This window comes from Hyaloscypha bicolor (assembly GCF_002865645.1).
Source record: "Hyaloscypha bicolor E unplaced genomic scaffold K444scaffold_47, whole genome shotgun sequence".
NCBI lineage: Eukaryota > Fungi > Ascomycota > Leotiomycetes > Helotiales > Hyaloscyphaceae > Hyaloscypha > Hyaloscypha bicolor.
The window spans coordinates 276366-291581 of NW_020194549.1; the positions used below are offsets into that span (position 1 = coordinate 276366).

Below are 15216 nucleotides of genomic sequence, written 5' to 3' on the forward strand. Positions count from 1 at the left end.
CGCTCGAGGCGGACACCTCTCATGCTAAGCGAGTCAAAACCCCATATGCACGATGCATTACATCACTGGACAGCCATGCAGCCCACATGCAGCCCCACACAACCACATCCCGATATGTTACGATCGCTGCCCATTAGGCATGAATCAGCTTTAAGTGGTGGTCAAAACCACAAGCTATCGATTTCCGCCTCCTTCGCTTTTAAGTACTCCTTCGGAAAGCTGCTTCACTGGACTTGGGCTTTGTGGTATCCCACATCTGAGGCTGACGGAAGCTGGACAATGAATGGCTTCTGAAAGTCTCGAGGCTTATTGAAGCCTAAAAGCGGCAGTTGGGCCTCCTTGCATGTTGCGGCGGAGCTTCAAAATGTGAGGCGAGGGGCTGAGATGGTAGGTGATTGAATGTAAGCATGAAAAGTGCCTCGATGATATATTTCTGCCTATAAATTCACCGATAGAGGCCAAATATATAGGAAATAGACCGTAATTCGTAGCTCCCCACGCAGCAATAACACACCAAGGTTAACCACCATAATGTCCTGAAGCTAGGAAAGAAATGGGCTGGGGTACCAAGCCGTGATGGCAACTGTTGATGCTGTGGGTGCATTAAGCACCCCGGTGATCTTAGTCACATGACTAGAGCAATGCTCTTAAAGCTGTTGGTACCCGGGGGTGGAGAAGGAAAATCGTGAATCGTAAGCATGGCCTAGAAGGCAATAGCGACCGCTGGAAGTAATTCCGCGTGGCTAATGTGAGAACTAGCCCAAAATAGGCAGTTGTCAACGTATTAATTCGGTGTGGCGTTCATTTGAACGCACAACATTGAGTGAAGGAAATTCGTTTGATGCTTCCGTTCAATTCGGTCCGTAAATGTCTTCTTCATAATCCTGATCGTGGTATCTTCTCCCAGAAGATGAGTCCTGTTGTCCCGGCGGAGGCATTTGCGGATTGGAGTTGTAGGAGATTCCGTATGGCTGGTTTGCTGGCGGAGAGTACATGGTCGCTGCAGAATAGGAAGACCCATATTGTTGGGCGCCGGTCGCTGCAGGATAAGACTCATATTGTTGAGTACTACTTGCGTTCCACGCTGTTGAAACTGACCCTGCCGGTATGGGCATCGCATTTGGATAGTCCGGGTCAATTTGCTGCGCGTAACTGGTGGCTCGTTCGGGAGTATCAGGGCGGTACTTGTGCTGGCTAGGACCAAGCGGGGGGTGTGCGTCGTTGAAAGCGCGAATAACTTCCTGTTCGTAGTTTTTCGCAACTCGGCCGATGAAGAGAACCTTGACATTGTGCTCCACCGTGTATATCTTGGCGTAATTCAGTCTAGATAATGGATCGAGTTTCTGAGACTGATCTTTGAGGTCGATTCTGATTGGCTTGTTGGCCATAAGGCCCTTCTCAAGTTCGAGGAGATACGGCCCTGCCTTTCTGGAAGAGAAGACAACGGCGTGGTCCTCAGAATGGACACCTTTCTTTAGTACTCCTTGCTGGCCGTAGGTCAAAATGGGACTTCGTTTCATGTAAGCATTCACCAGAAAATCACCACACACTATTACTTAAGCAGGGCTGGAGCTTACATGCATATTGAATGCCCTTTTTTCGGTTGGGCAACTAAGAAACGTCGAATCTTGTGAAAGGCTTTCTCTCCGTATTTCACCGGCGACGTAATTTCTGTTCCACCGGCACCCATGGGTTCAGACCAGAGAACCTTAAAAACCTATCCACAATTACTTTTGCATGTCAAAAGAGCAGCTGTGATACTAACCTTTCCAAATTCAAATTCGCTTGACCTGTGAACCGTGAACCCTGTCAATTGTCAGTAACTTTAAGTGGAATTCGAACCAGGGAGAAGTACTAGAGTCTAATTCATCATGCTTCCGGTTTGGGTCTTTCGTATATACATTTCTCTCCTGTGTTTGCGGCCGATAGGAAGAACTTTGTGATCCATAAATTGGTGTTTGCGTTGTGTGAGGCGCCTGATACTGCTGGCCATATGGACTGTAACCCTGAGCGCTGGCAGGTTGAGGAGTTTGATACCCCGAATCGTAGCTTTGAGCCGGTTCTGCTTGTGAAGTTGGGAATTGAAATTGCTGGATTGGAACTCTCTGCGACTGGGAATCCCCATAATCAACATAATGGTCTGGAGCAGATCCAGTTGCGTGGGAGTCCGCATAGTCCTCTGAGGCATAACTTTGATGGTCTGCGAACGTTATGGTTAGCAAATCAATCAAGCTGCAGAAGGATAGAAAAGAGCAAAGATGTCTCCGTACCCCGACCGGTTTCTCCCCTTTTATCTTTGGTCCTCCTGTCGTGGCTATAGCGGCCATCTGAGTGCGCGGAGCTTTTCCCACTCCGTTTCTCGTCACGACCATAATAACTCTCTTGGTAGGGCGGGTCAATCGTTGCGCTGGCCATCCCTTGGGTAATACCAGAAACACCACTGTCAATACAATAGTTTTCAGATGGGTCGGCTTGTTGCTCCTCATCATGCGGGCTCTGCTCTTCGATTCTGTCCAAGGTCCCGTGAGGATCCACGCCACGGGGAGTCCATGGCGTAGGTTCCACTTCTTGGCCAAAATGCCCTTGAGGCTCGGTCGAGGGTAGTTCGGCATATTCCCATTCCCATTTGCCTACGTGATACACAGATCAATGATTGGTTAGGCGTGGGGGGGCTAAATCACCCACCTTCAGAAACCTCGCGGTATCGGGCGTCGCGAGAATATTCTTTACTCCACTCCCAGTTACTCCAGCGAGTAGGGTAGTGATCATCGCGACTCGACTCGCGACTCGACTCGCGACGCGACGACTGTTTGCGTCTGGAGGACATCGCCTCGTTCTGCAGAAAAGGAAGCTGGCGACGAAGAAGAAGGGTAGAGTCTGCGTATGGCCATGGCTCGCTGTTTTATTCGCGGCGGACGAGTGGTCATTTTTGCGGCTCCAAAGCGGTTGTATGGGGTATGTCCACGAGCCAGCACACCTCTTCAGCAGCGCTCATGTACTGAAGATAGATGTGTTCAGTTGCATGACGTCCTTAGAGGCGATTGGGAAGAAACACGGGCCCGTAGCGGATGTATGCAGCAGGTGAGACCGGCACCCTAGCTCATATTGTGGGATCATGCAGTGGCTTGCAAGCCACCTGGCTGCTTTTAAAGGTTACCCGCCAACTGGCAATGCCATGAATGATAATTAGGCGTCCTGCACAAAAGACCTGTCCACCAGTGCCTTTGCCCCCAGCCCTACCTTGGAGAGTTTGGAAGGCTAGTGAGGCTCAGTCGCAGACACTCTTTTGCGCCCAAAATCTGGCGATAATCACGACCTCATTTTGTCACGCACTCTCCACACCTCGCCGACACGTCAAACTCATGAACCCTACCCCTGAATCAGGGGCTTCCCTGCTTCATTTGTCCAACATAACTGCATATGACAACGATAGCCACCAGGTGTATGGAGGAGAGGTCGACCGAGCACCGCGACAGCACCGAACAGCCTCGGCCAGGCACAGGTCCTCTCGCCCTTCAATTTCATTTATCAGACCCTAAGTGGATTCACCGAAAGCTGTCACCCTCTCCAGTGATCGATGTAATCCCGGAGAATGAGATATATGAAGAGTATGGCCAGCCAAGGGGGGGGGTCGCCAAGCTTCGCTCTGGTCGGAACAGAGAGCTTGGCCACATGCTTGGCTCGACGACCTCGTTAGAATTGGAGAACGAAAAGACACTCTTGTCTATTTTTGCAAACGGAAGTCCTTACGGTACCCCAGACAAATTGCATGAACACACTCCCCGACCACGTGAGGGGAATCCGTTAGTGCAGCATAATTTGGCCGAATCACAACCCTCGAAGAATATCCTTAGCGTCGAGCCATCCGCCCGTTCAAGACGTCCCTCCACCTCCGAAGTTCTCGCCATGAGCCACTCATCCTCCAATTCTGAATTACGACCTCCACCAGGGCGTCCCCCGGATCCAGGTCCTGGTCCCAGTCGTGGACCTCCATCCCAAGACCTCCAACTCGATGAAGGCCACGGCGCTGGGCATCCCCAGTTACGACCGAATTTGTTCCGTGAACTTGATCAGAGCTCTTCATCTGGGAAATTGTTCTCTGTTCAAAATACCCAAACAGTTCACTTGCGCTCCCGGAGCCACCAACCTCAACGCAAAGAGTCAAGAGACAACATTCTGGAAAAGATCAGGGTACTCAGAGCTGAGGTCTGGGGCTTACGATCGAACATATCCGAGAAGCGAAATGTCCTACGAGACAAGGAACATGCAAAATCCGTTGCTGATGACAATTTCATGAAATTCATCAGGACCCATGGGTTTGCCAAACTGAGTCGAAAAGACAGGTCGCACGAACAGGAAATTCTCGCAAAACTTTTCGAGGAGTGTGAAGCGCTTAGGAACGATTACGGACCTCTAGAAGACGACTGCAATCTTCTCGAAAACGTTCTCAATAACCGAGAATATGAGATGCAGAAACTGGAGGCGGCTTTGGAGGAGCGTTGGAACGAAGCGCCGCCAAGCCAGCAAGTAATCACGTCTCCACAGCATTCACCTGCCCCATCGAACCACAGCGGATCCGAGCTCAGTCAAGCATTCCACCCCTTAGTTAATGCGTATCTTTCAAAAATCGGCGATGTCGAAATCTTCCGCGAGCGGTTAGAATGGCATTCTGAAGAGAAGCTCACTCTTTTAGAAGAGAAAGAAACAAAAGAGCATGTGAACTTGAAACTAGCGGAAGCAGATCAGAAGTGGCTTGACAGCTATGCCGAAGCGGAAATCGCCTTAATAAAACAGTTCGAAGAGGCACAAGAAAAAGCGGAGCACCTACGAATGCAGTGCTACTCTCTCGGTCTCGTGAACGAAGACGGCGAACCTCTCGACTTCGAGAGACAAGAACGCCAAACCTTCATAGAGGATGATGTAGACGCCGGAACTGAAAAATCCGACTTTGTGAAATTTCCTCGACTGCTGCAAAATCCGGGTAATAAAGAAGCCCAACTTCCCGACCCAATTATCCCACAGGCAGACAATGACAAAGAGAACATACACGAAACACAAGACCCCAACGACCGAATCAACGATTGGCTGCTGAAAACACTCCGCTCCTCACCACTAGACGTGAATCTCCTGGTCCGTACGTTCGAGTCCTTAGTCGGACACATCATCGAAAGCGAGAGATGGCAGTTCGACGTCCTTCAAGTCTGGTACAATGACGGCTCTAAAGAAATGGCGACGCACTATTCAAGATCGTTATCTGAAGTCGTGACGCATTCCAGGCAGAAAAGGGCAGAACAGACGAGCTTATCTGGGAGGCATTCGATCGGTATTCTGGTCCGCAGCTCGATGCTCCGTCCACCTAATATCGCAGAGGAAAAAGCATTTAAAGTCAATGATTATGGACTTCTACTGCCATCATCGACTGTGAAGGAAAGTGGCGGGAAGAGTGTCTGATCAGATTGAATTTTTATTTGTCAAGAAGGCGCCTATGCGTGCGTTCGATTCACTTTGCGATCAATGTCGCGTTTTTAATAGCCTCACTATATTTTTCTGTACATGTTCTGGCAGCATAGCAGTGGCAAAGGGCATTTTAGTGGCATCCGCAGTTCATAGAGTCCTTGAAGGGCAATCTGTAATTTTCTGAAAGATACGGGGGCTTTCCTTCTACGAGCGTATTGATACCCTTGATTTTTGCTTTGTGATATTTGGTTGAACCTTTCGCTTTTCCTACTGTATTTAGATACTGTTCCGTCAAGCGTAGGGGTTAGGGTCACTAACCTTGCAATGTGTCAATATTGTTTTCACTAGGATGGGATGGCGTTCATTGGCGTTCATTGGCGCTCGATGCTAAGCAATGCCTTGTTAGATCGAAGATATGTTCTCTGCCTTGGCTGCCAGGTAAACACAGGACTGTTGGCTAGGACGCGTTTGACAATAAAACAGGCAATTTATTGATTTTCGGGCGCTATTCGCCTCACGCTGCAAAGTCAAGTTCACCGCCACATGGCAACTTCCAACATATAGGCAGACGAGCATGCGCATTTCGATCGCTACTCCAGGAAACAAGGCTACCCGCCCCCCTTACCAGTCAAAATCCCGAACTGACTGGCGTCAGCTCTCGTGCCTGGAAATGAGCTTTAGGACTTCGGCTGTGATTGGTATTGTGTGAGTCAAGCCCAGCGCGTATTGAGTCAAAATGCACACATTCGGAACACTTTCAGCTGATCTCTTTTGGTCAAGAATGTGCGAGAAGTTGGTGCGTTTTGCGGAGGTAAAGCAGCATGCATATAGGGTTTAGCCCTGACGGTATCTGAGCACCTTGTTCCAAAGTGAGGCTTGTGGAACGGTCTGCCGTGCCGTTCTGTTGGAATGCCCGAGTTGTGCTTTGCGTAGTGGCTGCAGGTCGCTTGCGGCTGGAACGCCACCAACTGCTTGAGCGGCATTCGGGGGGTTTGGAAGCCAGAATAGGGGCAATGTTTCAACCATGTCACAACACAAGAAAGTTGTGTTTAATTTTGACTCGGGAAATGGGCTTATGACTTCCTTGGTTGTAATAGAAGTATGGTTCAGTGGGTTGAGCAGTCGAAATGGTGTGCTGACCTTCTAAATATCTATCACTTAAGTCAACTGTCTTTCTACGGGATTCAGGTGAGACCGGCAGACTGCGAAAGACAATGCCATTCGGTACATCACACCGGTGTTGCAGCGGACGTGAGATCCCGGACGTTCTCTCAGGTTCCGGCGGTGACAGGGTGCCCGGACTTTCCATAGTTGGAACTCTTCATACAAAAGCTGTTTTCATTTGCCAAAGCGACGGTATGCCTGGTGGTGTCTATGTTGTTTGAATTGGACGCCTGGCCCTGCGTATTATAGTAGTGATCGTAGATGTTGTATAAGAAAGCTGGTTCATTTCTGCCCTTGGCATATTTTGCTATATCAAATCTTAGAACGTAAGTGAGCTCTAAGAGGCCCCAGTGTGGGCAAAAACTACTCAAGCTACTCAAGCTACTCTAGAGTAGTCTTGAGTAGAGTAGAGTAGAGTTTGAGTAGCGTAATATGGTACTTGAGTAGAGTAGAGTAGAGTACTACTCTAGAGTAACTCAAGAGTAGTCACGTGCAAGTTACGTAAATGTCACGAGCACAAGATCTAGGGCCTGGAAGGCGTGGTTAGACTGTCTCTATTTCGATGATTCAAAGCTAAAGAGAGAAGAGGATCTCGAAGGAGCCTCGGATCTAAATAATCGCGAGCTATGTACGGGCCTACGTGCTAGCTTAAGCTCGGGGTCACGTGCAACGATCAGATGACTACAGATGCCTCGCTCAGATACCAGATACCTCTCTCAGATACCAGATGCCTCTCTAGCTCTAGTCTAACCCCTACTAGTACCGTATATCGTAATAACTGTAATATTACCCCTCCCCTCGAAATAAGCTCGTCCCTGAGCTTCAAAAGTCTCTATTAAATTTCCAAATTACAGGTTATATATTAAAGGCCAGGGCCTTTTATATATAACTTTAAAGGATTTCCGTCCGTATTATACGGTTCCGGTAGTATATTATTCTTGGTATAGTCTAACTAATAGGAGAGATTCTGAGGCGGTCCTAGCTATTCAGGGTTCTTATTATAGAAGCTCTAAAAAGCTAGGGTACTATTACTTAATAAGGAAGCAGGATACTATTCCGGATCTGGGTCCTATTCTTTTTACTAGACTCGGTACTTTAGCTTCCTATAAAGTAGCTTTACCGCTAGTATCTCTTGAACTTTATACTTCGTTTCCCCGTCTTATAGTTCTAATAGTAGAGGCTCCGGATTCGCTTATCCGGAAAGAGAATTATCTAGGTCTTTATATAGCTTCTTTATATAAAATACCGGATATATTCTTATTAATTCCAGAAGCTTAAGCCTAAAGAAATATCCTACTTATTCCAGGATTTCATATAGTTCTTTTATTTAATAAGCTAGCTTGTGGCTCGAATAATTATTCTTCTAGTACTTAATAATAATCTATATCTTATCTCTTATTCCGAAATCTACTAGTTAGTAATATTTATTAGCTTGAATAGTATAATATTCTTATACTTATATTATATTCTTCTATATTTTTTACTATAATTTATAAAGCCATATTACTAGAGCTTTTATCTTTTATTTATTTAGTTCTTTCTTCGGAATATCTAATTATACTTGGGTTTCCTAATTAAATAATATCTATAGTTTATAGCTCTTTTCTATAAGAAACGGGAATTAGCTTATAGTCTTATAGACTAGAACTACTTACTAGTAATTAATTATTATTACTTATTTATCCTAATTATTTTAGTAATAATTTATATAGGAATATAGTTATTAGTTAAAATACTAGTTAATAATCTCTATTTAGCTATTAGTTTAGAAATAATTAGTAATTAATAACTTGAGCTTTATATTAATATACTTATAGAACTTATTTTAAAAATCTAATATAAACTAGAGGCCTTAATTAGATAATATAATTTCCGGGATACTAATTTAGTAAATTATATAAATAAGAAATAGAAATACTAATTCCTTAGCTATTATTATATCTTAGATAGGAATTATAATAAAGTACTTACCTAGATAATTAATAAAGATTATTACTATATTGTATTTATTTCTATTTTCTAGATATTTCTTAAAATCTACTAATATATATTACTAGAAGTAATTAGAAACTAGTAATAAATATAAGAGCTTTAGTTTCTTATTTCTAGAAATATAGGATTATTAATAAATATAATAATTATTTCTATACTAATTAATATTTATATCTTAGTCTAGCTAGTAATAGTAGGCCTAAAGAAGCTATTAAAGCTTAATTTATTCTAGATATCCTATTAGGGGCTATATATATATCTCCTAAATAAGAATAGTATATAAGGATATCTCGGGTATTATTATATTATTAGATATAAATAGTTTACTATATTATAAAAAAAGGCTATCTTATAGTATTCAAGTATTTTCTTTCTTATTTCTTGCCTTATTCTATAGCTTTTCTAACTTTAGTAATTCTCGGTTCTTATTTAATAGCTTATTTACTAACTAAATACTATTATATTAGGTTTCTTTCTAAACTAGGCTTATAAAGGCCTTAATTAGGACTAACTAGAGATCTCGTATAATATTATTATTAATCTTTTATTATAGAAAGAGAATTTGGGTTTAGTAAACTACTATTACCTTATTCTAGGTAATTATATCCTTATACTTCTTATTTAAGGCATTTACTTATTTATTTAACTTACCTATCTAATATATAAGCTTGAAATAATAGCGGGAAAAATACTTTATCTAGTAAGCTTATCTTACTAAGAGCTTTTTTATAATTATAAAATACTCGAGAGCTTAGTAATCTAAATAAATTATAAAAAATATTTCTTAGAGGCCTTTTAGTTCTATTTGCTATTTAGTTAAGAAAAGAATAATAATAAATATTTCTTTATTATAAATATTATAGTTTAGTTCTATTAACTATATAATTTTAGAAAAGAATACTATTAGATATTAGAGTTCTATCTAGAAGTCTTATTATAAGAGAATACTAGCTATAACTCTATTTAATATATTTGTTTTAATTATAATAAAAAGATTCGAATTATAATAATATAAAATTAATACCGAGAATATAGCTTATTTTAGCTTAGTAAAACCTTTTTAATACTAATCTATCTATTTAAATAGAATTTCCTTATATATTAGAGCTATTAGGGGCTTTATTATATAGCTATATTTTATAATAAAGTATTAATAAAAGTTATAAAAACCTAAAAAGTCTTATATTTCTTTAATTATCTTTAGTAATTACTAGTTCTTAATAATTACTATCTTATCTAAATCTACTTTAATATCTCTAGTAAAAATAATAAAATCTAGATACTTTATATAAGTAACCTTAAACTCTAATTTCTTAATATTTGCTTAGAGGCTAATATCCCGCAAATACTAAAGAACCTTTTATATATAATTTTTATATTTTAGGAAATTATTCGAGTAAATTAGGAAATTATTTAAATAAGCTATATAAAAAATATTAAGATAATTAAAGAAGATATTATTTATATATCTCTAATATATAATAGGGCTATTAGTTAGGTTTTTTTTAAAGAACTTTATATTTATAAATCCTATATCTTATATAGAATATTATAAGTTCTTCTAAATCTGGGTTTATTTAGATCTAATAAAATATTTATTAAATATCTAGCTTTATATAGACCTTAGCTTAAGCTAGCTATATAAGAGTTTTATAAATAAAGAGAAAAAAAAAATAGTTCTTTTATATTAAGTTATTTAGCTTATAATAATTAATATAGAATTAGAAAGCTTTATTAGCTTTTTTTATAAAAAGAATTAGGAATATAAAAAGAAACTAGCTTGGCTTAATAAAGCCTTATTAAAAGTTCTTTTTAAGGAAATACTTAATTTCCTATAGCTTATAAGTTAATTATTAATAAAGCAGGAAATACTCTAGGTTTTCTGGGTCTTTAGGATTATTAATCTAAATCTTATAATTATATAATTAATATAAAAATAAGATATTTAATATTTCCTTTAAGAAAATATTTATAAAATCCTTAAACTCTTCTAATAAAACTCTTACTAGCTACTATAGCTCTATTTCTTCTAGTTATTACTTGCCCGGAATAAACTTATTCTCTTATTATAATTCTAGCTCTTTATTAATTTCGAAAAATAATATTATAAAAAAAAGATTTTTCTTCTTTTATAGATTTATCTAGAAAGCAGCCGGTAAAATACCTATAATATTAACTATAGGTCTCGACTAGACCTTATAGCTTTCTTTTAGATAATATAGTTTTAATATTTCTATTTTTAGCTTAAAAGAAACTTTTATATTTCCTAAGGCTACTTGTATTTCTCTATAATATTAAGCTTAATTCTTTTACTATATATAGCTTTCTGAGCCTAATTCGGGAGAAAAATAAAGAAGTTTCTTTTTTATAAGCTAAGGTCTCTAAAGCTTATCTATAACTATAGCTTTATTTCTTTTATTTATATTTTCTTAATACTAATTACTTTTCTCAGATTTCAAGTTCTTATATATAATAGTTAGAATCTTATTCTAATTTTTTTTTCTAGGCTAATTATTTAGCTAGATTAATCTTTTATTCTTATAATTAATTAGGATACTAGTATTTATAAATTACTATTATCTTAAAAATTATATTATATTTACCTAACCCTATAACTAGTATAAATATTAGGACCTTTTATTTATTAATTAAGAATATAAGCTCAATATAATAAGTAATAGGTACGGTCTACTTACTATTAAATTCTTTTATATTATAGGATAATACTAATTAAATAAACTTAATATCTAGAAATTATTTAATTATTTTTATAAACTTAAAATTAATAAAAGTATATTTATTTATTCTAGTATTAATAAAAGAAGAAATCTTAATACCTAATTTATTATTACTAATTATATAAAGAAATATAAATATTTTATTTCCTAGTAACTAGTTTAAATTAACTTTTACTATATCTATATAATATGGCCCTAAAAAAGAAACTTCTTTTAGGGATTCTTAATTCCTTATTTTATATTCTTAAATAGCTTACTTATAATAAATACTACTAGCTTAGCTACTAAAACTTGCTTTATATATTTTATTTTAGGCTCTAGATAGTTTCTAGATATATAACTAAATCTATTATAATTATAATACTTAAGATCTAAGAATTCGGGTTTTAGAATAATAGACTTATTTATTACTAGAGTTTTAAAAGCGGGCTTTATATAAGAAATAGCTTTTAAGCTTAACTTATTTATATTTTTATTAGCTTTCTTAGATATCTAATATAGGAAGGAAACTATAATAAAACAAAAATTCATATAAAGTATACTAGAATGCAAAACATAACTTAATAGTAAAATAATAAATTAAAAGTATAAATAGTAAAGTATAAATAGTATATAGTATATAAAAGCTTAATTAATTAAATATTTATAAAGAATTATTATCTAAGTCTATAGAAAAACTAGCTTTCTTATATGATTTCCGCAAGTTATATATAAAAGACTATAGCCTTTACTATATAATCTAAACCTTAAAACCGCCAAAATAATATAATTTTCGACAAGTATAGCCTGCTATATTATATCTGGCTCTTTATTTATTTGTACTTATTTCCTAAATACTAAAAATAATAGAAAAATCCTATTTAGAATCCGAAATAATAAAATATTTAAAACCTTCCTCTATTAATTAATCTAACTTCTTCTCTATATATCTAAAATAAGACTTATTACTTTTAAATAGTCTTATTTCGTATTCTCGAACTTATTTAAAGGTAATCCGAATCCGCTTAGCCATATTCTTATACCAAATCCGATATAGTTCTCTATATTAATTAGTATCTGCCTTTAACTATTATTTAATTTCTGCCTTTACTATAGGATATTAAGGAGGCTTATTATAGTAAATCATATTATAAATCATACTAATATATTCTAAATAGATAGTTTCTTCGAATTTCATATTATCTATAATATTCTTAAATTAATCTTTAATAAGAGGGAAAAGCTCTAGATAAGAGGCTTTAATAACCTTATAAGAGACTTTATTTTCATATATTTTATCCTTAATAGTAACTAGACTTATAGGAACTATAGTAAAAGGTCTATTAAATAGCAAATTATTATTAAGCTATTCTTTAATTTATATATTATTCGAGAATTAATACTTTCCTATAATTTCAAACTTATAGATTACCTAGCTAAAGGTATTTATTTATCTAGTTAAATAGACTATATTCGGGGTCTTTCTTTCTATTACCTTTAGTAAATACTTGCCTATTTCCTTAGCTACTTCCGGCTTAAATTTATTAGAAATAGAAAAGTAATTAATGTTTTTAAAGAACTTCTTATTAAAGGTAGTAGTCTTTTTATAGTTTATAAAGAAAATATAGCTAATATTCTAATACTTTTTATTAAGGTAGAATTTGCTATTTAAAGCTTTAATAATAGCCAGATCTTTAGTATTACCTTTATACTAATTATAATTAATATTTCCAGAAATAAAGTATTAGGCTAGCTAAAAGTAAATAACTAAATAAATAAGATACTTACTTAATGCCTTATAAAATTCAAGCTATATTAATAGATCTACTATTAAAAGTTAAGAGACTAAAGTAAAATAGCTATTACTAAGATTTCTATATATTAATATATTATTTTTTCGGAAATAGAACTATAGTATTTCTATCTCCTTTATTAAGAGTTCTTAAATACTAAGCTTCTTAATTTATTTCAGGTAATTCTTTTTATAAATATAGTTATTTATACCCAAATTAGTAGTATTAGACTCAGGAATAGAAACTATAATATTAAATTAGAGCTATAGATTAGAGCGGAATTAATTAGAAATATAGTATTTATATCTATATTTCTTAATCTCCTAGCTCTTAAAAAAGAAATCTCGTATTTCCTTATTTACCCAAATAATAGAAATATACTTCTTGCTTTTAATAATTTTATAGATTTTAGTAACTAGCTTTAGAATATCCTTAATCTCTTATATATTAATAAAGAAAATATTAGTAAGTTACTAAATATATATTATATAAGAAGCTTTAAGAAATCTATTATTAATCCTATAGTATTCTTACTTATAAATAGATCTTATAATACTACTATATATTTCTTTAAAGATATACTTATTTTACTAAGCAAATATTAATTTCTATTTAGCTAGTATTTTATAAATATATTAGATATCTTTATTAAGTTCTCTGGACTCAATATCTTTAGTCTTCTATTTCTTAGTTCTGGATATAATTATAGGAATCTTTTTAGATAGTATCTTTTCCTTTAAAATAAAGAGTTTCTTTTTACTTTCTTCTAGTTTACTAACCTTATATTTAGTCTAGTATTCAGATCTCTATTATCTATTAGGAGTCTTAGGCTTAGCTTACTCTCTATTCTTACCAGGTTCTTCTTATCTAGTTATACTAGTTCTACTAGCTTTACTAGTAGTCTTCTTACTAGACTCTACTAAATTAGTTCTATTTTTCTTAGCTAGATCCGGTTAAATTAAAGCTAAAATTATAATAGGAATCTATTTTTTAGGCTTATTTTAAAAAGCAGGAAAAGGCTTATTATTATAAACTCTCTTAATTAGGATTCCGGAAGTATTAAAGATATACTATCTAGCCTTAAGATTATTAGCTAATAATAGCTTAAACTCTAATTCTCTATATTCCGAAATAGCTTTAGTATACTTGAATATTTTAATAATATCTAATTTAGTAAATATATTAGTATTTTAATACTTTTTATCCTTAATATACTCCAAAATAGCTTTATTAATTAACTAAATAGCTTTATATACTAAAGCTTTTGTTTTAAAGAAAAAGTATAACTTCTTATAGATATTTTTACTAAGGTTATTACAGATATTATTAATATATTAGCCAAAAGCTTTATTATATAATATAATTTTATTCTAACTCTTGGTATTAAGACTATTTACTATAACCTTAATCTTATTAAGCTTCTCTTATTTGCCTTTAGAAATGCCTTTAATAATATTCTCGAATTCCCTATTATTAGCTTAGTAGTTCTTTAGCTTCTCTTTAGTTAATTCCAGTCTAGTTTTATTTCTAATAAAGGTTTTCTATTTTAAGAGCTTATTATATATACTACTTAGCTTATCTAGAATATTTATATTAAATTTAGTAATTATAGTTATCTTTTCTAGTATTAGTAGGCCTTCTATAACTATCTAAGCTTTTTTAATATTCTAAACTTTAATATTATTAATCTATAGGCTTTTAATAATATTACGGCTTATAAGAACTAGCTATTATATTTTACTAATTTAAAGAATCTATTCTTTAGCTATTTTATTATTTTTAATAGGTTATAAAGATATTATTAGTATAATAGTTATAGATTATAGAATTAAAAGTTCTTAAGATTATAAGAATTTCTTTTAAATATATTCTAAAATAAAGAATAAATTAAAATAGTCTTGAATTATATAAATATATTATATATATTTGAGTTTTTCTTTCTTTCTAATAAGAAAATAAAACTAAAATAATAATATATATAATAAGGAAAATAGATATAATAATTAGATATATTTAAAGTAATATAATTATAAATTAGAAATAATTATAGAAAGTAAAATATAGAATTAGGTTTCTATTATAGAAAAAAATAT

At 35.0% G+C, this 15216-nt stretch overlaps 1 protein-coding gene across 1 annotated transcript; it reads right to left on the minus strand.

Moving 5' to 3' along the window:
- Positions 1–851: 851 nt before the first annotated feature.
- On the minus strand, positions 852–2827 carry K444DRAFT_626406 (uncharacterized protein; the record flags this gene model as incomplete). The annotated part of the gene is made up of 6 exons (XM_024882643.1): positions 852–1509; positions 1578–1717; positions 1766–1806; positions 1856–2200; positions 2271–2630; positions 2686–2827. 6 exons carry the CDS (start codon positions 2825–2827, stop codon positions 852–854), a joined length of 1686 nt encoding a protein of 561 aa, XP_024740824.1.
- Positions 2828–15216: the final 12389 nt, after the last annotated feature.